The 27,177-nt window shown below is 42.4% G+C and overlaps 1 protein-coding gene across 5 annotated transcripts in view; it reads right to left on the reverse strand.

Moving 5' to 3' along the window:
* LOC103640714 (putative disease resistance RPP13-like protein 1) overlaps positions 1 to 27,177 on the reverse strand; it is a 27,607-nt gene continuing 430 nt past the window's right edge. The window contains exons 1-5 of one of the 5 annotated variants that reach the window (XM_035963305.1): positions 26,612 to 26,794; positions 26,400 to 26,468; positions 17,413 to 18,989; positions 2,191 to 2,598; positions 1,944 to 2,093 (exon numbers count right to left, since the gene is read on the reverse strand). In XM_035963305.1, coding sequence (XP_035819198.1) covers positions 2,063 to 2,093; positions 2,191 to 2,598; positions 17,413 to 18,989; positions 26,400 to 26,432 — 2,049 coding nt within the window. In that variant the 5' untranslated portion in view covers positions 26,433 to 26,468; positions 26,612 to 26,794 and the 3' untranslated portion in view covers positions 1,944 to 2,062. Of the gene's footprint in view, positions 219 to 295; positions 2,094 to 2,190; positions 2,599 to 17,412; positions 18,990 to 26,399; positions 26,469 to 26,611; positions 26,795 to 27,177 lie in introns of those variants that run through there. The other 4 variants (XM_035963307.1, XM_020545269.3, XM_008664203.4 and 1 more) reach the window with 4 other exon arrangements.

Genomic DNA, 27,177 nt, shown 5'->3' on the forward strand with positions numbered 1-27,177 from the left:
TAAAAGCCATAGCCACAGTTAGTTACTTCATTCTGTCGGAGAAATACACATTGGCAATTGTTTAACAATCAAGGAATGATATAACAAGTGAAATAGCGAAGCAAATGCAAGCGAACCGCGGGGACGACAGCATTAGCTGACGCATTGGCTTCTGACTTGGTCCTGAACTCTGGAGCTTCAAGAGGAGAGAGCGTCGCGTTGGGGTGACATCGAGGTGCCTGTTTAGAACATAAAATGTTTTAAATATTGGGAAACTCATCAATTGTGCAGGAAAATGAATAAGTAGAACCTGTACCTTCTCATTCATTTCAAGTGGCAAGTCTAAAGAAGCAAGTTTGGTATTAGTAGATGTGCTTCCAGCGAAGGTGCGAAATCTTTGGCCAGCTTTCCCCATCAGGTTCTTGGCAGTTCTTCTTCAAGACGGGACAATACCGTATAGTTATGCGCTTGAGGGAGGATGGCAGATCAGGTAAAGATGCTATGTTGGGGCAACACCCTATAGAAAGACTCTCCAGACTTGAGAGGGATTTTAGATTTCTTGGTAGGGACTCCGTTTTGCAATACCAAAATTCCAGGCACTTGACAGATGAGAGATTTGCAGGCTCTTCAAATGAAACCGATGGCTCTTTGCAATATGAAAGATCAAGATTCAGTGGGACTATAAACCCTTTAGCCATTAGCATGTGGTTGAGCAATACAGAGCTACTAACCGTGAGCGATTCCTGGACACGAAACTGTGAGATGCACTTGGCAGTGAGGTTTGCAACATCTACTAAACTTAGGTGCTTAAGGTGCAGGGAAGACAAGCCTTCAACAAAGCAAAGATCAGGGAGACCATTTAGACATAATGATTCAAGGGAGGTCAGGTGGCCAATCGATAAGGATGGGGAGCTTCTGCAGACATTAATGTAAAGACGTTTCAGGTGTGGCAAGCCATTAATGAATGAATCAACTGCAAGAATGCAGCCACAGATTCTGAGATCGCTAGCAAGGTTCAACGGCATTAGTTCTGATCCACGTGCTAGCTCTAAAGAAGGACAATCCAAACAGTGAAGATAGGAAAGAGATGGAGCAGCATGTAAGCCCCCCAGTGATTTGAGACACAAACAACCTATTACAACCAACCTGACAAGCTTTGTCAAATGCTCAAACACCTTTTCTGATGGAAGTGTAGTTAATGCCATATTATATTTCAATTTTAAATTCCTCAATGAAATGAGGCCACCAAGGCAAATAGCTAAAGCTTCATCTGTAATACTGCATGAAGAAAGAGAAAGTTCACAGAGTCCTGACGGTAGAACTAATGGCATCTCCATGGTCCTTCCATAAATGAATCTTATCCTCTGTTCATGGCAAAAGAGCCATGCCTTGATGATGTTTTCATTCATCCATACTTTATCTTCTCTTTCCTCCAGACCACTTTCAATGATTTGAAGATGCTTTGATATATCATCATCCATCATCAATGTCATCAACTGCTTCAGAGATGAATAGTCTTTCGACAGTATACTCCTAACTTTTTTTCCTGAATCCACCTCCCACATCAATGTAAGTTTAGATGCCAGGTCGTCTGCCTTGATTATTATATTTTCCCTCAAGTCATGCTGTCCTAGCTCATTGATAAACATAAGCAGTGGGCACCAATCAATTGATAAATCTGTAAGGCCTGCTGGAAGATTAGATAGTTCCTTCAAATTTGGAACAAAGTTTATACGCAACCTAGAGCAATTCCGAAGGAGCTCTGTATCTGGTGGTAGGCCTTCTAGCAAACTGCAATTACTAAGCTCAAAACTTTCCAAATTCTCAAAATAGGATCGCTCTAGTAACCACCCAGGATATGTATCAGATCTGTAACCTTTGATTCTGAGCTTACTCAGTTGGGGTGGCGGTCTCAGACCTTCTAGAATATCCATTGCATCCATGCCATTCTCGGAACTCCACTCAAATGCCAACTCTTTAAGGCGACTTTTCAGATATAGCTTCGACTCTACGGCTTCATCCTTTCCAATGACATTCTCAAGATTTTTCACTTTTAAACTGCCACCAAGCTCATTCAAGTCCTTCAACTGTCGCAACTCATAGCCTTGCTTCTTCTGTACATAAAAGACATAAATGTGTTGTAGCGACGTTAACTTACCTATATTCAGAATTTGGCAAATAGGCTTTTCAGTCGCGAAATCATTCACGTACGCTCCTAGATGTCGTAGCTTTCTTAAATTGCATAGTTTGTCAGGCAAATTCTCCACCATGTGGTTTAACCAAAGTAATTGTAAGTGGTAGAGAGTACATAATGATGTAGGCAATTCAGAAACTAACGTCCTGATGAGGTTCAAATACCGGAGGTGCTTCAGCTCACCAATAGATTCTGGCAACTTGCTGCTGTTGTAAAATGATAGAGACAATACACGCAGTTTTCTTTGGTTCCGTAGCATGCCATCAAAAATATCACTTGGGCCATCCATTAGCGGATCGATGCAGATAAAAGTGCGTAAATGATATAGCTTGCAGATAATTTGCTTATGCTTTTGCATACTTTGAACATGAACAGATAGATGTCGAACAGTGCATGGTATTTCTGTCACATTATCATCTTCTAATCTTTTTTAGATAATGGAAACCAGGTTCTGGCTTTGTCCTCTATAAAAGGAGGGTACAACCTTACAAACAAACTAACATCAAAAGATCAACACTCCCAACATAGAGTGCAATCTTACACCACAAACATTAAAATAAACATGACACCCAACAGACATAATATAACCTCAATATGTAATCCTGTTCGTAAAACTCCAACCAAAATAAGAAAAAAATTGCATAGATGCGACTTCGATCCGTCGACACGTCTCCTTGATTATCTCCTGGTCTTCAACCCTCTGCAAATATCCCCAAAACCTAAGCCTATGGGTCGCCCGAAATAGAACCTGCAAATAAGTAACCATCGGTGTTTTGTTAAACACTAAGTCATTCCGACTTATCCAGATAGCCCAACATAAAGCTGCAACACCTGTAATAATCAAATTTTTAACTTTGAGGTGCACCCCATGCAACCAAGATCCAAAAATATGTTTAAATGATCTCGGGGTACTTAAACCAAAACAACAATATAAAAGCCTCCAAAAGAATCTAGCGTAATGACATTTAAAAACAAGTGTTGTATAGATTCATTCGAATCACATAACACACATTTTTTACTTCCCTGCCATCTACTCTTAGCTAGATTGTCTTTCGTGAGAGCTACCCCTCTAATAAGATACCACATAAAGATCTTATTCAGAGGTATTTTCAACTTCCAGAGCGGTTTGAAATAGAAAATCTTGGCATTATTATTAAGAGCATTGTACATCGAACGGACCGTAAAAAGCCTCGAGGTTGACAAATTCCATTTGAACTCATCTCTCCCAGTGGATAGATGAGTATGAGCAATACTCAAGACCAATCTATTCCAACATAAAAGATTACCACCCACTAGAGCTCTGCGGAAAGAGATGTTTAGAGGAATCCTATTAAAAACATTCGCTACCGTATCACTTTTTTTACGAGCTATATTATATAAGGACGGAAATTTTATCATTAGAGGTTGTTTACCCGTCCACGTGTCCTCCCAAAATCTAATCTGCTTCCCATCTTTAAGAATAAAGGAACCAAGACCAAAGAATTGGTCTTTAACTTTCAGTAGCCCAGACCAAAAATGAGAGTCACCAGGTTTTCTACCTACCTTTGACAAGGTACAAGATTTGAGGTATTTGTTCCTAAGTAAATTCTGCCATAGACCGTCCTCATTAATCAATTTAAATAACCATTTACCAAGCAAACACTTATTTTGAACCTCTATGTTCTGAATACCTAGACCCCCTTGGTCTTTTGGTTGACAAAGAATATCCCAACGTGCAAGTCTATACTTTTTTTATGATGATCTCCTTGCCAGAAGAACCTAGAGCGATAGTAGTTTATTTTTTCCAGTACACCCTTAGGCACTTCAAAAAAAGACAACATAAACATAACTAAGCTTGTGAGAACAGAATAAATCAAGACTAACCGGCCACCTACCGACATAAGTTTTCCCTTCCAGCTGCTCAATTTCTTTTCAAACTTTATCTCTATGGTTTTCCAATCACTATTACTTAACTTTCTATAATGCACTGGGATCCCCAAGTATCTGAAAGGAAAGCCGCCTTTTGGCATCTAAATAGAGAGAGATAGAGTGTTTCTTCCTCCTCAGTCAAACCAAAACCAAAAAGCTCACTTTTATGATAATTTATCTTTAACCCTGAAACTTGTTCGAAAGTTATCAATAAGAGCTTTAAATTTGCCGCTTTTGCTAAGTCATGTTGCAAAAAAAGGACGGTGTCATCCGCATATTGCAGAATGGATAAACCTCCATCCACTAAATGCGGGATGAGTCCTTCGAATTGACCCTCCTCTTTTGCTCTATTTACCAAAATAGCAAGCATGTCTGCAACTATATTGAATAAAATAGGAGAAAGAGGGTCCCCCTGGCGTAAACCTTTATAAGTCTGGAAACTTGCACCAATATGGTCATTCATTTTAATGCCAACATGACCACCTGTTGTGACTTAATTAATCCAGGAACACCACTTTTCGGAAAAACCTTTCATACGTAATGTTTGTTGTACAAAAGGCCATTTGATCTTATCATAAGCTTTCTCAAAGTAAATCTTCAAAATCACCCCACAATCCTTTTTTCTACGCAGCTCGTGAATAGTCTCATGTAGAACCACTACCCCTTCCATGATATTCCTGCCTGGTATAAAAGTTGTCTGGGAAGGGCCTATTACCTTACTTGCTACCCCCGATACTCGATTTGTAAGTACTTTGGTAAAGATCTTAAAACTAACATTTAGTAAACAAATAGGTCTATAATGTTGAATAGACATAGCATCTTTACTTTAATGCACGAGAATAATGTGGCCAAAATTAAGTCTAAAAAGAGGTAACTCCCCCTTATGGAAAGCATCAAACAAAGCCAACAAATCATTTTTTATAACATTCCAGAACACCTGATAAAATTCCGCCGGAAAGCCATCTGGCCCCGGGGCCTTATTGTGTTCCATCTGGAAAATTGCTTCTCTAATGTCGTTTTCAGTAAACACTGTCGTTAGATATGAATTCTCATCCAGAGATACTTGCGGGATATCATTCATTACAGACGAGTCAAAAGACGCCCAGATGCTTCAGGTGGACCAAAAAGACCTTTATAGTAGGAAGTGATATGCTCTTTCAAAAGTGCATTACATTCTATAACCTGGTCCCCATTTTTAAGATGATAAATTCTCGACTTTCTATGTTTACCACTTGCCACTAAGTGAAAATATTTTGTATTAGCATCACCTTGTAACAAACCCTTAGTATTGGCTCTTTGATACCATTTAACCTCCTCTTCTCTTAGTAATTCTGCAAGTCTATTTTGCAAGAATTGTTTTAAGTCAAGCTCTTGCGCTGACAAAACAGATACTTCTGCTTTTTTATCCAACACATCCAAACTGTTCAAAATTCCTTTCTTTTCTTTTTTGTACGCCCCACTTACATTTTTTGCCCACCCTCTTAAGTGATGCCTAAGCTTCCTAATTTTAGCTTGCCAATTCTCCATAGGTGTCTGACCCCTAGACTCGTATGACCGAAGTTCTCTAACCATATCGTAGAACTCGACCCTCAGAAGCCAAACAAGCTCGAACTTAAAAGAATGTTGGGAGGAACTAGAGTTTGGTTCCCCAGAATTCAGTAATAGAGGAGTATGGTCGGAAATGTCACGGCTTAGGGCCCTCACAGAAGACAAAGGATATTTTTGATCCCACTCTGTGGTTACCAGGATTCTATCCAACTTTTCATACTTAGGTCTTTCGAGGTTATTTGCCCAAGTGAATTGGCGACCAGTCATCTCTAGTTCCTTAAGACATAGACCATCAATAACGACATTAAAAAGAAATGACCACCGATGATCAAAATTGTCTTTATTTTTTTCGCTAGAGAATCTTAAGATATTAAAATCACCACCAATCACAAGAGGCAGTGTCTCATGGTTGCCCATGCGAACCAATTCAGATAAAAACATCTCTTTTTTCTAATTGAGCCGGGCCATAGACCAATGTCAAAGCCCACTTGAAGCAATCATTTTTATTGCACAAAGTGAATTTAACAAAAAAATCTCCTTCTTCTATAGCCCCAATATCATAAATGTCCAAATCAACACCCAATAACAAACCACCAGAGCGTCCCTCAGGTTGTTTATAGTGCCACAAAAAAAATTTACCTCCACATAAATTGCGAAGGGAAGGTTCGGTGAACGATTTACGTACTGTCTCCGAAATCGCAATAAAAGAGAGGTTCAGTTCTTTAGACAAATCTGAAATGAACCTAAATTTCTTGGGGTCTCTAAACCCATTGCTGTTCCAAAAATGTCACACCCGGCTTTAAGGAACAAAGCCAGGTGCATCTCATACATGCGTCAAGAAGACAACATATATAATAACAGAGTGTATAGAAATAAATGTCATAAAACATCAGAGTACTTATTACATAGCGGAAGACTTATTACAAAATAAAATAATAAATATAAAACGAACTAAGGATCGTCGGCGCCAATGTCAACTGAGAAACGCCACCTAGATCAGATCATACTCCTCGCCTTGTGGCTCCTCCTGAACCACTTGTTCTTCTCCTGTGGGGGGTGTGAGACAGCAAGAGTGAGCTCACATACGTTCATCGCTCAACAAGTCGTGGGGAATAATGTGACATGAACTCATCAAAGGTGGGAGCTCATGGAGTGTAAGGCTTATCAAAGAGAATGGTTAAAGCTGAGCATTGCTTTTAAATAGTTGGTCAAAATTTTATTAACAATTACTAAGTGTAAGTAAATACCAAACCATAATAAAATAATAGAGAACAAAATTAATAATAAACCCATGCAAATGCAAATGACAAATTGAGTTTAGGTTCCATAATTTAATCATCAGAGAGTCCTGAGCTGCTCATGACCGTGAGCTCGGCTAGTATACCAGTTTTACACTCTGTAGAGGTGGTACCCTTTACCCACAAGTCATGTTACCCATCTGCCAAGGGATCGCGACTTCCCATACACCTCTACCGAGGAGGCGAGGCAGGGTAACACTACGAGGCCTTTACAAAGTTCCACTAGCTTCAGAAAACCCGCTACAGTTTATAGGAAGCTCCAATGCAGGGTTCTTGCCTGACCGCCATCGCAGCAAAATCAACCAAGGACCTCCCTACACTGACCACTCCCCTACTGCCCTTGCCCCTTTCGGGTAAGGTAGTCCTCCACTAGCTTTCCTAATTAATCAGCCAAGGACGTCCATAAACCCTTGTGGTGGCACGTGTTTCTCAAGTTAAGCTCTATGTTCCAATTAACATTAATGATCTTGACATGAACATAAATAGAATAACAAAATAACTGGAACATAGATATGATAAATAATTATCCCAAATCCATGTAAAGCAATAGCAAACTACCCAAGTGATTCAGGGGTAAACAAGGTAATGAGATAAACAGTCTAGGGTAACCTATTGGGTCCCATCAAAATTAACCTATGCATGAATAAATGATATTAAAGAACATTATTGGGTAAAAGTGGTCAAGGGCACAACTTGCCTTCAATGAGCTCCTGCTCAGCTACTTCTATCTGCTGCTCACCGGGATCCTCAGCAACGGGCTCTTCTACTCGCCACAATACAAACAAGCACAATATACAGGGGGAAATTAACATCACACCAAGCATGTGAACAAAATACACAACAATATTCTACATATTAAAATAAAATCCTACGAACAGGAATCATAATTTTTGGAGTTATAGATTTTAAGTTATGAATTTTCAAAGGTTTTATATGTTTAAAATGGATTAAGTGAGAGATTAAATTTCTTACTGTTTTCATGACAAAACAGAGGCTCTAAGTGATAGATAATAAAATTACAAAATTTTAGAAAGTGGAATTGATTAATTTGGACCAGAGATGAATTTTCTATCAATTTTATAAGTTCTAGCAATTCTTTTTCTCATAAAAATCATTTTTAGATTTTATTTATCCATTTATTATGAACTCTGGCCTGGGCGCACTAAATCTGAGAAAGGCAGGGGCCTCGGGGTAAAATTCCTAAGGCTCAGGGAACAGCGCATAGGACGGCGGGTTGATATTCTGAAATTTCAGGGGCTCTTTAATAAAACTCCAGGGCTGAAGGGGTATCAAGCGATCTGAGCCACCCGATCTGAAACCTGGGGTCCAGATTAGATCTCCATAAGCGAAACGGTACGCGATCATTCACCGCACGATCAGCTATCTACGGTGGAGATCTTAAAATACGTGACAACCCATTTCCTCCACCCATCTACGGATCTGCGGTTCAGATTGTTTCAAAGTGAAACGCTATCCATCTCCTAATCGGGGCCGCGCAAAGTGCATCCAATGGTCCACGGTAACCTCCCCAATCACTCTGCCAGCGACGGCGGTGCCGCCCGAAATCACGGCGATCTCTCGCCGGAGAGGGGCAATCCGACGCCGTGTCACACGATCCTAACCCCGGATAGGTGCTACATCGAGCTGGCAACCAATAGAAGCTATCTGGAGGTCGTACCAGTGAATCGGTCGGCGGTAGGGGGTTCCCCACCACGAATGGCGGCCCGGCGGCGAAGTTTTGGCCGCGACGATCGAATCCCCACTTCCTTTCCGCACTACGCCAATTCCTTCGTCTCACAGGGTCGCCCGATGAATCCCAGAGATGCTCCGTGCCAAGTCGTCGTGGCAACACTCTTCTTCAACAGCTACGGTCCCGACCAACTTGGTAGCGACGGTGACGCTTTTCTCTCACTTGGGGACGCCGCGTGGGTGGTCTGGGGGAAGGAGAGAAAGAGGAGTCGGGTTCCCGGGTCTTATGGCCGGGTCACGAACGTGGGGGAGGGATAAGGATGTAGCCCGCGTCTTCTCCGGGGAGCGAAGCCGCGCAATCCGCGGACTCCATTGACGCACGGACGGGGATGACTAAAGGGGCCGGCCTGTTAGTCACCAGAGAGTAGCGCTCGTTGTTATGGTGTGACTGACCACTGGGGCCCACGTAGCAGAGAGTTGCCAGCGCGCGCGAGATCGCAGGTAGGGTGGGCCGCGCAGAGCGATTCTGTGGGTGGGCCAAAAGCGAGGCTAGCGGCTCAGCAGCAGTTTTCTTTTTTTCTTTTTTTTCATTTTCTTTTCTTTTCACTTTTAAATCTCCATTTTGAATTCAAACTTGTTTGTGAGCTTCATACCTGAGTTTGAATTCAAACTTATTTTCTCTATTTTGTATAATCTTTTCCTTCTCTCTTTTCTTAATTCTAGGATTATTTTAGGATTTAAATCCCCATTTGGATATTTAACATATTTCTTTTTACATTATTATAATATTGTCACAAAAATGCACACACAAATAAAATATTCAGCATGATGCAATGATTTAGTAGCGTATCTTTTTATTATTAATTATCTGTTTTTTTAATTATGGTGTTCACATGTGATGATAGATAGAGATAACACACATATATAAAGGAAATAACTTCTCTCTCTTTTTTTATATATTATTTCTTACAAATTACAAGTTGGGTATTACAAATCCTACCCCCTTAAAAATAATCTCGTCCTCGAGATTTAGGAAGAACGAGGGAAAAGGTGGGGAAAATCTATGCGAAGCTCTTCTTCTCTTTCCCATGTTGCTTCATCTTCGCCATGGTGACTCCATTGTACTTTGCACATCTTTATTACCTTATTTCTTGTAACTCGAGTCAAAGTATCAAGAATCTTGATCGGATACTCCGTGTAAGTCAAATCACCTTGAACACTGAGCTCTTCCATTGGTAACTGTTCCTCAGGGACACGGAGACACTTCTTAAGTTGAGATACGTGGAACACGTTATGCACATCCGATAGACTAGCAGGTAGCTCGAGTTGGTATGCCATCTCACCAACTCGCCTAAAGATCAAGAATGGTCCAATATAGTGAGGTGACAATTCGCCCTTTACTTTGAATCTCCTCATTCCACGAAGTGGTGACACCTTGAGGTACACATAATCTCCTTCCTCAAATTCCAGTGGTCTTCTTCTATTATCTGCGTAGCTCTTTTGCCTGGTTTGAGCTACCCTCAAATTCTCCCGAATTATACGGACTTGTTCTTCTGCTTCTTGAATCAATTCAGGCCCAAAGAACTGTCTTTTTCCAGTCTGATCCCAATATAGAGGAGTCATGCACTTCCTCCCATATAAAGCCTCAAAAGGTGACATCTTCAGACTGGCCTGATAGCTATTGTTATATGAAAACTCAGCATAAGGTAGACTTTTATCCCAACTTCCTCCATGCTGAAGGGCACAAGCTCTCAACATATCTTCCAATACTTGATTAGTCCTTTCAGTCTGTCCATCAGTCTGAGGGTGATAGGCTGAACTAAATTTCAACTTCATATCCATTTACTCATGAAAACTTTTCCAAAATCTGGGGTAAACTGTGATCTTCTTATCCAAAACGATCTTCTTTGGTACTCCATGTAAACACACAATACGAGTCATATATAACTCTACCAATTGAGATCCCTTATAAGTAGTCTTGACTGGAATGAAATGAGCCACTTTGGTCTGTCTATCCACAATCACCCATATCGAATCATGTCCTTTCGGGGTGCGAGACAATCCAGTAATGAAATCAATACCAATCTCTTCCAACTTCCAGTCGAGTACCTTTATTGGATGCGGTAGTCCAGCTGGCCTCTGGTGTTCAGCTTTAACTCTTTGACACACATCACACTTAACCACATGTAGCCACATCTCTCTTTAATCCATACCACCAATACTTCCTTTTCAAATCCTGATACATCTAGGTACTACCAGGATGAATAGAATAATCCGAGTCATAGGCCTCCTTTAAAACAGTCTCACAAAGGCTTTCAATATCAGGAACACATATCCTATCCTTGAACCACACAGTGCCTTGTTCATCTTCCGTGAATTCCGGACCTCGACCTCAAGTAATTAGATCCTTAATCTCTTATATCTTAGCATCACCAATTTGTTCGTTGCAGATTTCTTGCTCCAAGGTAGGTTCCACATCAATAATAACTCCTTCAGTGTGAGCAACTATCCCCAAGTTAAGTCTCCTGAAATCCTCAACAATCTTATCGGGTAGCTAGGCAACAACAGCTGAATGAACATGCTCCTTTTGACTCAAGGCATCTGCAACCAAATTTGCCTTGCCCGGGTGATAGGGAATATCCAAATCATAATCCTTAATAAACTCCAACCAATGGCGTTGCCTAAGGATGCGGTCCTTCCGAGTGAATATATACTTCAAACACTTATGATCCGTGTATACTTGACACTTGGTCCCCATGATATAATGCCTCCATATCTTAAGCGCATGCACTACGCATGCTAGTTCTAAGTCATGAGTGGGGTAGTTCAATTCATTTTTGCGCAACTGACAAGAAGCATAGGCAATCACATGTCCTTCCTGCATGATCACACATACTAAGCCTTGGCCACATGCATCACAATAAATATCAAATCCCTTCTGTAGATCTGGCATAACCAATACTGGTGGCGACATCAATCTTTCCTTCAATTGATCAAAGCTGTCTTGGCACTTCTCGTCCCACTTAAATTCTTGGCCCTTCTCCAGAAGCGAGGTCATAGGCTTAGTGATCTTAGAAAATCCTTCAATAAATCTTCGATAATATCCTGCAAGTCCCAAGAAACTCTGAATCTCTATAACTGTAGTGGGTATACTCCACGCCACTATCTCCTTAACTTTAGCAGGATCCACTAATATCCCTCCATTCGAATTGATATGTCCAAGGAATGGCACCTTGTCAATCCAAAACTCGCATTTACTGTACTTGGCGTAGAGTTGATTATCTCACAACTTCCGTAGTACCAATCACAGATGTTCCTCATGATCACTATCACTCTTGGAATAAATAAGAATATCGTCGATGAACACTACGACGAATTTGTCCATATTATGAACACCTTATTCTTCAGATCCATAAAATAGCTGGTGCATTAGTTAGTCCAACTGACATAACGATGAACTCATATAAACCATATCGGGTCGAGAAATTCGTCTTGGGAATATCCGATGGCCTAATCTTCATTTGATGATAACTCGATCGGAGATCAATCTTCGAGAATACTCTTGCACCTCTTATCTGATCAAATAAATCTTCAAGGCGGGGTAATGAATACTTGTTCTCCACAGTGACATCGTTAAGGGACCTATAATCCACACACATCCCTTGCGATCCTTCTTTCTTCTGTATAAATAGAACTGGTGCTCCCCCAAGGTGAGGAACTCGGACGAATGTACCCAGTCTCTTGTAACTCTGTTAATTGCTTCTTAAATTCCTTTAGTTCTTCTACGGACATCTTGTATGGCCGTTTAGAAATAGGAGCAGTCCCAGGTAAGAGATCAATGACCAACTCAACTTCCATATCTAGTGGCATCTCTGATAACTCTTCTCGGAAGACATCCAGAAAATCTCTCACCACACGAATGTTGACACCAACAACTTCCCATCTACTAAGAATGACGCTATTCTGGTGGCGGTAGTTACTGCAATTCCAACTTCAAATCTTTCTCCTTTGGAACTGGTGAGTTCTATGGTTCCTTTAGCACAGTGTATAAACTGCCTTTGCCTTTCTTAACCATGACATACCAAGGATCACGTCTATAGTGCTCTCTTCTAACACTATAGGGGTAGCCCATCTGGGTTAGAAATACAGGGTAAGAAAGGAAGGCTGTAGACAAGGCATGTAATTACGAATCATGTTACTTTGCAGGATTTATTAGCTAAGTAGATTAGTGTGTCACCTACTAACGCTAATACATTATCTTATGGTGGTACATGCTAAGATGCCCGACTATAATGTTTCAATCAATCAAAGAAGCAAATCAAGCATTTATCATCAGAACAATCAACCAACATTTTTTTAATAGAGAAAATAGTTTTTTTATTTTTGTCTTAGGTCCCCTATCTCTTAAAGAGTTCGTAGATGTAGGATTCCATGGTGTGAAATCCATCTTGTCTTAGAGTAGAAAAGGTAAGAATGATCAGAGTAGAACAGTAGAAGGTGAGATAGGATCAAGATAAGATAAGTATAGAATGAATCAGAGTAAGGTAAGTAGGTAAGGGTTTGTCCATTTCTATCTAGGTTTCGTCCTACAGTCAACATTTCCTCTGATACCACTTCTGTCACACCCGGCTTTAAGGAACAAAGCCAGGTGCATCTCATACATGCGCCAAGAAGACAACATATATAATAACAGAGTGTATAGAGATAAATGTCATAAAACATCAGAGTACTCATTACATAGCGGAAGACTTATTACAAAATAAAATAATAAATATAAAACGAACTAAGGATCGTCGGCGCCAATGTCAACTGAGAAACGCCACCTAGATCAGATCATACTCCTCGCCTTGTGGCTCCTCCTGAACCACTTGTTCTTCTCCTGTGGGGGGGGTGAGACAGCAAGAGTGAGCTCACATACGTTCATCGCTCAACAAGTCGTGGGGAATAATGTGACATGAACTCATCAAAGGTGGGAGCTCATGGAGTGTAAGGCTTATCAAAGAGAATGGTTAAAGCTGAGCATTGCTTTTAAGTAGTTGGTCAAAATTTTATTAGCAATTACTAAGTGTAAGTAAATACCAAACCATAATAAAATAATAGAGAACAAAATTAATAATAAACCCATGCAAATGCAAATGACAAATTGAGTTTAGGTTCCATAATTTAATCATCAGAGAGTCCTGAGCTGCTCATGACCGTGAGCTCGGCTAGTATACCAGTTTTACACTCTGCAGAGGTGGTACCCTTTACCCACAAGTCATGTTACTCATCTGCCAAGGGATCGCGACTTCCCATACACCTCTACCGAGGAGGCGAGACAGGGTAACACTACGAGGCTTTACAAAGTTCCACTAGCTTCAGAAAACCCACTACAGTTTATAGGAAGCTCCAATGCAGGGTTCTTGCCTGACCGCCATCGCAGCAAAATCAACCAAGGACCTCCCTACACTGGCCACTCCCCTACTGCCCTTGCCCCTTTCGGGTAAGGTAGTCCTCCACTAGCTTTCCTAATTAATCAGCCAAGGGCGTCCATAAACCCTTGTGGTGGCACGTGTTTCTCAAGTTAAGCTCTATGTTCCAATTAACATTAATGATCTTGACATGAACATAAATAGAATAACAAAATAACTGGAACATAGATATGATAAATAATTATCCCAAATCCATGTAAAGCAATAGCAAACTACCCAAGTGATTCAGGGGTAAACAAGGTAATGAGATAAACAGTCTAGGGTAACCTATTGGGTCCCATCAAAATTAACCTATACTTGAATAAATGATATTAAAGAACATTATTGGGTAAAAAGTGGTCAAGGGCACAACTTGCCTTCAATGAGCTCCTGCTCAGCTACTTCTATCTGCTACTCACCAGGATCCTCAGCAACGGGCTCTTCTACTCGCCACAATACAAACAAGCACAATATACAGGGGAAAATTAACATCACACCAAGCATGTGAACAAAATACACAGCAATATTCTACATATTAAAATAAAATCCTACGAACAGGAATCATAATTTTTGGAGTTATAGATTTTAAGTTATGAATTTTCAAAGGTTTTATATGTTTAAAATGGATTAAGTGAGTGATTAAATTTCTTACTGTTTTCATGACAAAACAGAGGCTCTAAGTGATAGATAATAAAATTAAAAAAATTTAGAAAGTGGAATGGATTAATTTGGACCAGAGATGAATTTTCTATCAATTTTATAAGTTCTAGCAATTCTTTTTCTCATAAAAATCATTTTCAGATTTTATTTATCCATTTATTATGAACTCTGGCCTGGGCGCACTAAATCTGAGAAAGGCAGGGGCCTCTGGGTAAAATTCCTAAGGCTCAAGGAACAGCGCATAGGACGGCGGGTTGATATTCTGAAATTTCAGGGGCTCTTTAATAAAACTCCAGGGCTGAAGGGGTATCAAGCGATCTGAGCCACCCGATCTGAAACCTGGGGTCCAGATTAGATCTCCATAAGCGAAAGGTACGCGATCATTCACCGCACGATCAGCTATCTACGGTGGAGATCTTAAAATACGTGACAACCCATTTCCTCCACCCATCTACGGATCTGCGGTTCAGATTGTTTCAAAGTGAAACGCAATCCATCTCCTAATCGGGGCCGCGCAAAGTGCATCCAATGGTCCACGGTAACCTCCCCAATCACTCCGCCAGCGACGGCGGTGCCGCCCGAAATCACGGCGATCTCTCGCCGGAGAGGGGCAATCCGACGCCGTGTCACACGATCCTAACCCCGGATAGGTGCTACATCGAGCTGGCAACCAATAGAAGCTATCTGGAGGTCGTACCAGTGAATCGGTCGGCGGTAGGGGGTTCCCCACCACGAATGGCGGCCCGGCGGCGAAGTTTTGGCCGCGACGATCGAATCCCCACTTCCTTTCCGCACTACGCCAATTCCTTCGTCTCACAGGGTCGCCCGATGAATCCCAGAGATGCTCCGTGCCAACTCGTCGCGACAACACTCTTCTTCAACAGCTACGGTCCCGGCCAACTTGGTAGCGAAGGTGACGCTTTTCTCTCACTTGGGGACGCCGCGTGGGTGGTCTGGGGGAAGGAGAGAAAGAGGAGCCAGGTTCCCGGGTCTTATGGTCGGGTCACGAACGTGGAGGAGGGATAAGGATGTAGCCCGCGTCTTCTCCGGGGAGCGAAGCCGCGCAATCCGCGGACTCCGTTGACGCACGGACGGGGATGACTAAAGGGGCCGGCCTGTTAGTCACCAGAGAGTAGCGCTCGTTGTTATGGTGTGACTGACCACTGGGGCCCACGTGGCAGAGAGTTGCCAGCGCGCGCGAGATCGCAGGTAGGGTGGGCCGCGCAGAGCGATTCTGTGGGTGGGCCAAAAGCGAGGCTAGCGGCCCAGCAGCAGTTTTCTTTTTTTTTTCTTTTTTTCTTTTTCTTTTCTTTTCACTTTTAAATCTCCATTTTGAATTTAAACTTGTTTGTGAGCTTCATACCTGAGTTTGAATTCAAACTTATTTTCTCTATTTTGTATAATCTTTTCCTTCTCTCTTTTCTTAATTCTAGGATTATTTTAGGATTTAAATCCCCATTTGGATATTTAACATATTTATTTTTACATTATTATAATATTGTCACAAAAATTCACACACAAATAAAATATTCAGCATGATGCAATGATTTAGTAGTGTATCTTTTTATTATTAATTATCTGTTTTTTTAATTATGGTGTTCACATGTGATGATAGATAGAGATAACACACATATATAAAGGAAATAACTTCTCTCTTTTTTTTATATATTATTTCTTATAAATTCCAAGTTGGGTATTACAAAAAAACACCCTTCATTTTGAAACAGAGCGAGATTTTTTCCTACCTTTTCTTTTCTTTTTATGAGATACTTCAGTACGAGCCCGAATAAACTGCTCACTGGTTGTATCCATAACTTCTTCTAGGATGTCACTACACAGGCTGCTTAACATAAATTTTTCTAATTCCTTCTCCTCATAAAACTCCTTTTCCTCTTTAGCAATAGCCCTATCTATCACATTTGTGTCACTCGGTACTAAAGCATAGGAATTTACAGAATTAGAAAGAAAATCCACAAACTTCTGTAAGTCACTAGAGCAATCAGAAAATTTGAAAGCGATATGTCTAAGGTTGGAAAGGATTTTCTCACTAGGCAAGAAACAAGAGGGTGCAACATGTTGCGTACCTTCAGTAAAAGATTTATCCAAGTTCCTAGCAGCCTTCAGCTTGGTAGCTCGCTCAATAGAATCCCCAGTGCTTAAATTTGCTTTTCTTTTGCTTCTTTTCGATACCGCATTGCCAAGAAGACTCTCTGGGACAGCAACCAACATCGAAGCTTTAGGTGTCAAGACCACAGCCATCTCCCTGATCACTGAGGCCAACAAAGACACGGTCTTGTTTCTCTGTTGCGGCACAAAGGGGATGTAGTAGAAACCTAAACCATCCACGGCGTAACCGCAGGTTAAGGCACTAGGTTTGTCCCCCCTGAACTTCGGACACCTTTCCGTGTTGTGGGCATCAGCACGACAGATGTCACAAAACAGCTTAGCAGTACAACCTTTCGTGGCATGTCCCTTAGTCAAACAACGATAGCAGTACGGCTATTTACTAGAAGTTTCTTTCACCACTGGATAATCATCCATATCTACAGCCACACCTTTGCCCTTGTCCGATGCAATATTTGAAGGACCAGCACCCAGCTGAAGAGCAGCACAGTTAGTCACCGGAGCTGACTTCTGCCCGATCATACCAATAGAAGATGCAGATGGGTCCGACACAGCCGCTAATCTAAAGCAGTCTTCTCTAGAGAGTGACTCTGCAAGATCATGAAGGATATCATGCATGACATAGTAACAACCACTACCGGAATCCGGTAGTGAACAGTACCTTTGGAAGAATGATCCAGAGACCATATCATTGAAGTAATCCATCCCAACCTCTTCCAATGTTCTCCTACTCAAATTGCATGAACCAACAAATCCTTCTGCCACCCAGAGGTGAACCAACTGATGAGGTTTATATCTATGACCTTTTGGAAACAAGCTGCAATACAAGAAGCACCTCTGCAGACGTGGATCTAACTTCTCGTAACTCCACAACAGAGATGTGAAGGGATCACTTAAATCTCCAATCTTTAGAGCAGCTTTCCATTCAGCAATATCCTTTTTCCTGCACAATCGAGAACCCAGAACTTTTGCTGCCAAAGGACATTGTCCAAGCCTTTTAGCAATCTCCTCTGCAGTGTCTTCCAGCTTCGTGCGTAACAGTTGGTCTTTGATTTCTGCTCCAGAGAAAGCATGGTGTTTAAAAAGAGCCAAAAACTCAGTATCATACATGTTTTCCAAATGAATGACATGTTGTTGTACACAACAAATAGCGGCCGGAAGTGTTTCACTTCGAGAAGTCACCAAAACTTTGCTCCCTGACTGTTTAGAGACTAATGGAGCAAGGAATAACTCCCACTCTGTCTCATTATGAGATTTTTCAAACCAAACATCATCCAAGACAAGCAGGAATTTCTGTGACTCTTGTAGTATATCACGTAATTTGCACCGGAGAGTATCGAGATTATCAACACGTGGGCACTCCCCCTTTTTTGCGGACTCAATGATCTCCCTTGTGTGACGATGCACATCAAGTTTGCGCGAGATACAGATCCACATCCTGACATCAAAGCATTCTTTAATCCTCTTGTCATTATAGACATATTGTGCTAAGGTAGACTTCCCCGTTCCTCCCAATCCAACAATGGCCAAACCGGAGTACTTAGTTGAGCTTGCCTCAGCAGTTGTTGTCTTGCCGAGAAGAAATTTTACTATGCGATAACGATCCCTGTGCCGACCGAAAACCTTGGAAGTGGGAAGTGATGTGGTTGTGGGAACACTGGTAGGTGCTGCAGCTGGCCACTCGACGGTATTGCCATGTGGCAAGCCAAGAAGATCTCGAAGTTGTTGGGCTTCTGTCAGGATTGCTTTGAGCTCGTTCATCTTGCTAATTAGCCTTCTGTTTTGAGGGAGCAAGTTCCGCGCCCTGCTCATGGCAGCATGAAAAGGCTTCATGACAGTAGTTGCAGTGGAGGAGCTTCCATGCTCTCCCAGCAGGAGACTTTTTCCGCTCTTGGCCTTGCCTTCAAGGACATTGTACTCATGCTCGTCCAACAAGTCCTCGGCATCATAGTAGGCTTCTTTGAGACGCCGGAGCCATGCCTCCAGTATGCCCCTGTGGGGGCTCTTCTGGGCCGCTTGAATCACCAGCTCGAACTGTGGCAGGACAGTGGCTTCTAGTCGTTGGATCTCACGCACCATGTCCACACTGAGGTAAGCTGAAGCTTTAGTAAGAAGCTCGTTGACAATCGGCGATGCTGCCTGTTGGGGACTTGTTCTCAAATGCTATGAGTTAAGAACAAGGCAACACAGAAAATGTTAAACATTAAGATCCTTCGTCCTTCGAAGCATTATTTCCCTTAGGATATAACGATCTCCGGACGAAGGTCATGAAGGATCAACCTTCATCACTACAATATACATTAGTAAAAGACGAAGCATATGAAACATAAAAGATAGCGTGAATAATCATATAACATTATTCATTTAACTTTATTAACTCATCATAAAGAAATAGAAACAATATTGGATTATAAATGTACCTTCGGCTTGGAAGGAGATGAAAATACAAGTGTGACGCAAAAGCAAATGCCAAGTCAGCGTGAACAGTACGGGGGTACTGTTCACCTATTTATAGGCACGGGGTACAACCCATACAAAATTACATACATGCCCTTTACATTTGGTGATAATTCTATAGCATTCTATCGAGGTCTAAATGGCCTTTTCATCTTTAAGTCGGTTTCCCTTTTCTGCGAACATGCCGAAGCTTTCCTGCTTCACAGCTTCGGCACTGTGTCAACCTTCGTATCTTTTGAGCTTCTCCCTTTCTGATTCAAGTCCGAAGATACCTGTTCACACATTATACTCCAGAAACATTGTTAAATCATGTTTTTGAGGACCTTCGGAAGCCGAAGGCCCCCAACAGTAGCCCCTCGCAATATTAATTTGTTTGAAATAATAAATTTAGATTGCGATATGAACGAAGGCTTTATGCCGAAGGTCCGAAAAAACACCTTCCCTTTGCTAGAATAGCAACACTCAATGACAAGTGGGGTCTTTCAACTTTCAACGCATCAAGCGTATAAATACGGCCATACCGCAAACTTATTTTGCACGCTTTCTGGCCAACCACTCCTGCTCACTCATTTTTTTAGCTCTTGTGCACTGTGATCTGCTAAGTTTTTAGCTTTGAAGCTTCGGCTTTTTAAAAACAGTTTTTTAGCGCTTCCGAAGATGTCTGAAGCTGCTAAGAAGGCTGCTGCTGAGATGAAGCTGAGTCTTGATGAAGAGAAGAACCTAGGGTTTCTTATAGCGATGTCGAAGTCCAACACAGAAAAGATTACCAAGGAAATTCTGGAGGGGCTGTCTGAAGATACTGGTGACAGTGAAAGTTATGATATGGACAGCGGTGGCGAAGACTCCGAAGATCGCCCCTGGCGACCAAGCCATTCAGTTTATGGTAAATCAACTATCAAAGAGAATCATCTTGTTAATATGAGAGGAAGGTATTTTCGGGATCTGTCCATTGTGAGGGCGGACGAAGGGGAAAAAACTTGTCCACACCCTGAAGAAAATGAAGTTGTGGTATACCGAAGCTTTTTGAAAGCTGGATTGCGATTCCCCTTGAGCAGCTTCGTCGTGGAGGTGTTGAAAATCTTCGAAGTCTATCTTCATCAACTTACTCCCGAGGCAATTATAAGGCTAAATATCTTCGTGTGGGCCGCGAGAAGTCAAGGTCTGAAGCCTGACGCAAGAAGCTTTTGTAATGTTCATGAATTATTATATGAAACAAAGCCTTGGGGCAAAGAACAGTACCATAACAATTTTGGCTGCTACAGCTTCGTTTCTCGGTCCGGGGCAAGCTGTCCCGTACCAACCTTTCGGAAGAGATGGCCCGGGGATTGGATGACAGAATGGTTTTATGTGAAGAATGACTTATCAGCACGAGAAGACATCAAAGGTATAATTATGCGTCCTATTTGGCAAAGCTTCGGCCTTCGGAGGCCGAAGGTTGAAATGAACGAAGCCGCCGAGGAGTGCCAAAGAGCCTTCGGCGTTGTCTGCTCTTTTATAGGAACAAGGGACTTAGTACAAGAACATATCGCCTTCAGGGTGTGGCCGCTTGCTGAAACATGGGAAATGCCACAAGAAACCATAAAAGAGGCCGACGAAGGTGAGCTTGTGAGACTGAAGTACACCTTCAAATTTGAAGATAAATTTATTGAGCCAGATGATGAGTGGTTGAAAAGCATTGACAATTTAAGTGATGAGCTACTCGGGACCTACTCGAAGGCTGAAGATAATGCAATGTCAGCAGCCTTCGGAGGCCGAAAAAAGAAGAGACTGAATCGGGTATTTGATGCCATCGGGTTTGTCTACCCTGATTACTGCTATCCCATTCGAAGGCAGAAGAGAAAAAACTCAATCTCTGCAAAAGAAGAAGCTGCAGCTACTCCTAGCGAGCCAGAACCGAAAAGGAAAAAGATAAAGGTTCTTACTCAACGGCCGCGTTATATTGAACCAGCTTCGGTGCCGGAGTTTACCGGGAAAACTTCTTCAGCCACCGAAGCTGAAAAACTAATCGAGCCAGTCTTGTTGCCAGAGATCGCAGAAACGGCCGAAGTGCCACCAAAGATAGAATCAGAACAATCAAACATTTTGTTGTCAGAAACAAAAGAGAAAACCGAAGCGCCGCTCACAGAAAAAATTGAGGAGGTAAGAGAAGCAACTGAGGGCTCCAAAACATCAGAAGTTTTGAGTCCTACAGCAATCGTTGGGACAGCAAAACACCAAAAGGGGCCATCAGTGACCCCAAAAAGGAAAAGAATGGTAAATGTACTAGACGTCTTGGAGACAATTAAGTCTTCAAGCACAATTCCAAAAAAGAGTGTTGAAGTTGCTGAAGCTTCTACTGAAGCTTCGGCTCAACAAGCTGAAGCTGAAGCTGGGCCTTCAGAGCCCTTCAAAGAACAACCTTTTGAAGCCGAAGCAGTAAAAATTCCGGAACCAATATTAGTTGAAGAAACGGACACCGTCATCCCCGAAGCACCTGCCGGCATGCATGATTACATCATACGACATGCTTCGGGGAAAAAGCTATCTGAGGAAGAAACTCATGAGGCCAACCATTATGCAAAGGAGCTGAAATATCCGAAGGGGGCAGTAATATTCAATGGAACAAATGAAGATGACTTCTTATACTGCCTGCCTGATAACAAAGAGCTATCCGTCTGCCGAGAGATGGCGAAAAGCATAGGCTTTCCAAAGCTTGAAGCTGGGTTAAGTGCCATGACGAAAGAGGATCTCGCAGACAGCCTCGCGTACAACAGCCTGAAGGTACGGGAATTAAACACTTGAGAAAAAACCCCCTATTTTTTTTTTTTTTTACGCAACTCATTCCTTTTTTCTTATATGAATTCTTTTTCCATATAGGGCCTGATCCTAAGCAACGCGTTAAGAGCGCAAAAGAGCGCCGAAGATGAAAGTTATGAAATTGCGTTTAATAATTTACGCTCCGAAGTTATCAAACTGAGAAACGAAGCTTTGGAAAAAGATAAGATTCTGCTTACACTGGTAGATAAAGCGAGAAAAAACGAAGCTGCTTCAAAGGCCCAGGTCGAAGCTCAAAAACTCGAAATTAAAGATCTTCAGAAACAGCTGGCCAGAGCCGAAGAGGATCGCGCTCTTGAGGAAACGAAACGAGAACTTAGTGATTTTATGGTCAGCAAATTGGAATCAAGAGTTAAGGAGCTTCGCACATCTCAGGGGAAATATTATGTGAAATCTGTAGAATGTGTTAATAAAATTAAATCCAGCTTCGCCAGCGTAGGCGCTTTTTCCAGCGAAGAGAATTTCTCTCGAGGCAATCCCGAAGGTCCGCTGGAATGGATTAGCCACGAAGCAGAGGCCTTCGAAGAGATTCTGAACAGTCGTGGTGACATATGTGCTTTTTCGGGCGCCAGAGGAATTGCTTCCGTCTTGGAGAAGAAAGGTTGCGAACATGTAAAATTTTTAGCTCAATCCGAAGCTACCTTATCTACCGAAGACATCAAGGACCCCTCGGCCGAAGCGAGCGCAGTTGGAGGCAAATTTTTTACTGATATCTGGAACGACGGCGGCCGAGGAATGGCACGAGAGATCATTGAAAGAAGCGAAAAAGGCATTCACGATGCTAGAAGAGTAGCAGACGCTGCCGAAAGGAGTAGGGAGCCCGAAAGACAGTTAGGTACCAACTAGTCGTTCTTGTTGCGTTGTAATTTTCATTTTAAACTTTTGCTCGCGATTTGTAAAAGTACTGAAGAAGTGTTCTCTACGCTCAGAAACTGTTGGACGATCTGCCGACCCCCACACAAAAGGGGATGAAGAAATTAATCAAATGGCCGAAACTATCATGGACAAGGTCGTTGACCAACTTCTGAATAAAGCCGCCGAAGCAGTATTGAGGGAAGATTAGGTGCTATTTGGAAAAAACATTTAAAGTGTAATCTATGCAACACTTTGTACATTTGAATGTAATATACAAGTCTCTTTTCATTATTGGATTCTTTACGATGCATGAAACTTTAAATACATACCACTTTTGAGCCTTCGGCGAAAAAACACCTTCCCTTCTTTTCATGCGTCGTGAAGAAGATAGCCTTCGTCAAAATTATTCTGATGAATGACATCGATGCCTCGTGAAAACATTTTCCGAAGCTATTTTCCGAAGCTATGCAACTTTGATATTGATCTGATAAAGTTCGCCCATGTTTCGTGAAAATATTCCCCGAAACTGTATTCCGAAGCTATACAATTTCAATGTCACTTTTTCAAAGCATCCCTTCGAAGGTTGAGAGTGTCCCCTTCTCTTGCCAAATGCGATATGATGTATGATGCTTATGTTATGCAAAATGATGTGATGATGTTATGTTATGCATGTGACATTTGTTCCGAAGATACACACAAAATATATTCGTAAGCTCTGCATTCCCTTAGGAACGTCTTTGGAGCTTCTTCGTCTTTTACTTAGACGGCATCAGCGTTGACTTTTCGCTGTAAGCCTCCCTTAGGAGCTTCTTCGTCTTTTACTTAGACGGTATCAGCGTTGACTTTTCGCTGTAGGCTCTGCATTCCTTTAGGAACGACTTCTGAGCAGAAAACTTACGCTGCGCTCCCTTTGGAACGACTTTTTGTGACTTTATAAACTTACTCTGCGTTCCTTAGAACGACTTTTTGTTGCTCCGAAGGATTTTTAGTCCGAAGGTCCTTCTTGGTAACGGAAGAAATTTTAGGCTTCGGCAACTTAGGCCTGTGAATCAAATAAATTTTTCCCGTGGAAACAACGAAATTATTACATGGAAACTATCAATGTTTTTTGCTTCACAGAAAATAAAACTGAATAGAAAAGACTGCTATCAAAGGTAGGATATGTCAATAAATGTGCTTCGACTCTGGCACAGTGCTGTTGACTGTGCGAGCTTCGGACTGTTCTCTGAAGTCCCTCTGCTGTGGAGCGTATTGACTCCCTTCTGGCTGTTGACCTTGCTGCAATGGAGGTGGAGGCGGAAGCTGCTGCCAGGAAGCTTGAGGTTGACTTGCCGAAGCTACAGAAGCCGCAGGGTGGTTGTCTATGTATTGTGGGACATAAGGCGGATGAAACGAAGCAGTATGCATAACCTGCTTCGACTGAGCTTGTTGAGATGCAGCTTCAGCTAGTTCCTTTTGCTTCTGGATTGTAACATGGCACGTCCTAGTGGTGTGGCCCTTGCCCTCTCCACAGAATAGGCAAAACAGTCTCCTTGGCTGATCTCCGAATCTTCCGCCGAAGCCCCTGGCGCCTCTGCCTCTTGGAGCTGGTGGCCGAAAGGAAGTTTGTTGTTGCCCCGAAGCCTGTGAGGAGCACTGCGGCCTGTTTTGCTGACTCCCCTTGTCATCATTCTGAGTGCTGTGAATGGAACGGACATGCCTCGGGTAGTATCTTCCTCCGAAGCCCCTGGTCATCTCAGAAAATCTGAAGGCCTCCTCCCTTCTTTGGCGAAAGTCATTGTCAGCACGAATGTACTCATCCATCTTTTGGAGCAGTTTCTCCAAGGTCTGAGGAGGCTTCCGAGCAAAGTATTGAGCTGCAGGTCCAGGACGAAGCCCCTTGATCATAGCTTCGATAACGATTTCATTGGGCACCGTTGGTGCCTGCGCCCTTAATCGTAAGAACCTTCGGACATACGCCTGAAGGTATTCTTCGTGATCCTGAATACACTGGAAGAGAGCTTGAGCTGTAACCGGCTTCGTTTGAAATCCTTGAAAGCTGGTCAGTAACATATCCTTCAACTTCTGCCATGAAGTGATTGTTCCTGGCCGAAGGGAGGAATACCAGGTCTGAGCAACATTCCTGACAGCCATGACGAAAGACTTCGCCATGATTGCAGCGTTGCCCCCGTACGAAGACACTGTTGCTTCGTAGCTCATCAAGAATTGCTTCGGGTCGGAGTGGCCGTCAAACATGGGGAGCTGGGGTGGCTTATAGGATGGAGGCCAAGGAGTAGCCTGCAGCTCAGCAGACAGAGGAGAAGCATCATCAAAAACAAAATTTCCCTGATGGAAATTATCATACCAGTCGTCTTCGTTGACGAAGCCCTCCTGATGAAGGTCTTTCTGATGAGGCCTTCTGTTCTGCTCATCGTGAGTGAGATGGCGAACTTCCTCAGAAGCTTCGTCAATTTGCCTTTGCAACTCAGCTAGGCGGGCCATCTTCTCCTTCTTCCTCTGCACTTGTTGATGTAGCATCTCCATCTCTCTGATTTCTTGGTCTAGCTCTTCTTCCTCAAGCGTCGGGCTGACGGCTTTTCTCTTCTGGCTTCTGGCCTCCCGAAGAGAGACGGTCTCCTGGTTGTGGTCCAGCGGTTGTAGTGCTGCAGCCCCAGCCGCTGAAGCTTTCTTCGGCGCCATAGCGAAGGTCTATAGCTTCCGAAGGTGTTCACGAAGACTCGAAGTGGAAGTGAGTTCACCGGAGGTGGGCGCCAATGTTGGGGACTTGTTCTCAAATGCTATGAGTTAAGAACAAGGCAACACAGAAAATGTTAAACATTAAGATCCTTCGTCCTTCGAAGCATTATTTCCCTTAGGATATAACGATCTCCGGACGAAGGTCATGAAGGATCAACCTTCATCACTACAATATACATTAGTAAAAGACGAAGCATATGAAACATAAAAGATAGCGTGAATAATCATATAACATTATTCATTTAACTTTATTAACTCATCATAAAGAAATAGAAACAATATTGGATTATAAATGTACCTTCGGCTTGGAAGGAGATGAAAATACAAGTGTGACGCAAAAGCAAATGCCAAGTCAGCGTGAACAGTACGGGGGTACTGTTCACCTATTTATAGGCACGGGGTACAACCCATACAAAATTACATACATGCCCTTTACATTTGGTGATAATTCTATAGCATTCTATCGAGGTCTAAATGGCCTTTTCATCTTTAAGTCGGTTTCCCTTTTCTGCGAACATGCCGAAGCTTTCCTACTTCACAGCTTCGGCACTGTGTCAACCTTCGTATCTTTTGAGCTTCTCCCTTTCTGATTCAAGTCCGAAGATACCTGTTCACACATTATACTCCAGAAACATTGTTAAATCATGTTTTTGAGGACCTTCGGAAGCCGAAGGCCCCCAACACTGCCCACCTTAAGCCGGCGAGCGCCAAGTCGGCCATGAAATTCAGTAAGAAGCTATTTTTTTTCTTTTTTCTCTGCAGACACATAAAATTAATGAATCTGAATGAAAAAACTGAAGCACAAACCAATTATTTTTCTTTCTCGCCAGATCCAGCAACACAAAGGGGAAATAGCAGCTAACACAGCAAGCGAAAAAAATGGAGATTGGAGATCTTACACGAAGTAAAATAAATCAAGGGCGTATGGAGTAGAATCTGGAACAAGCACAGCACAGCAAGGAGGGAAGCAGCTCCGTCGGGCAGGGAACGGAGGAATACCGGATGGTGTTGCTGATTGCTGGTGATAGATGGTTTGTTTTTTTATGTAGAGGAGACCGAAGGTGCCGTAGACTGCTGAGGGTCTACTGCTCGCTGGGAAAGGAAGCAGCATGGAAAGAGAGGTGAACAAGCGGAGTAGACTAGTCTATGGATTAGGACTGCTCTGAATTGTTATGAATTATTCACTCGAAAGGTGCAGTTCGAGTGAATAAACACAGACAAAGAAAGCTTTTGGAGCTTTCCTTGGAGTCCTCCCCTATTTTTTTAGACATGGTTGTACGTTGCAAGAGGAGCTGAGCTTGATATGAAAGTAGAAGACGAGATCTCCCATGAGTTGGACCAACAATTCATCTGGCCATAAAAATTGAGAGCTTCCAGTACAGACCAAAATCCTAAAAAAAACTATCTCTTTCATTTCCAATTTGCATCCAGTCCTTAAGGCATAGCAGTTCCTCTGCGCTTTCGG

The sequence above is a fragment of the Zea mays genome, chromosome 10, assembly GCF_902167145.1.
Source record: "Zea mays cultivar B73 chromosome 10, Zm-B73-REFERENCE-NAM-5.0, whole genome shotgun sequence".
In the NCBI taxonomy this organism is placed as follows: domain Eukaryota; kingdom Viridiplantae; phylum Streptophyta; class Magnoliopsida; order Poales; family Poaceae; genus Zea; species Zea mays.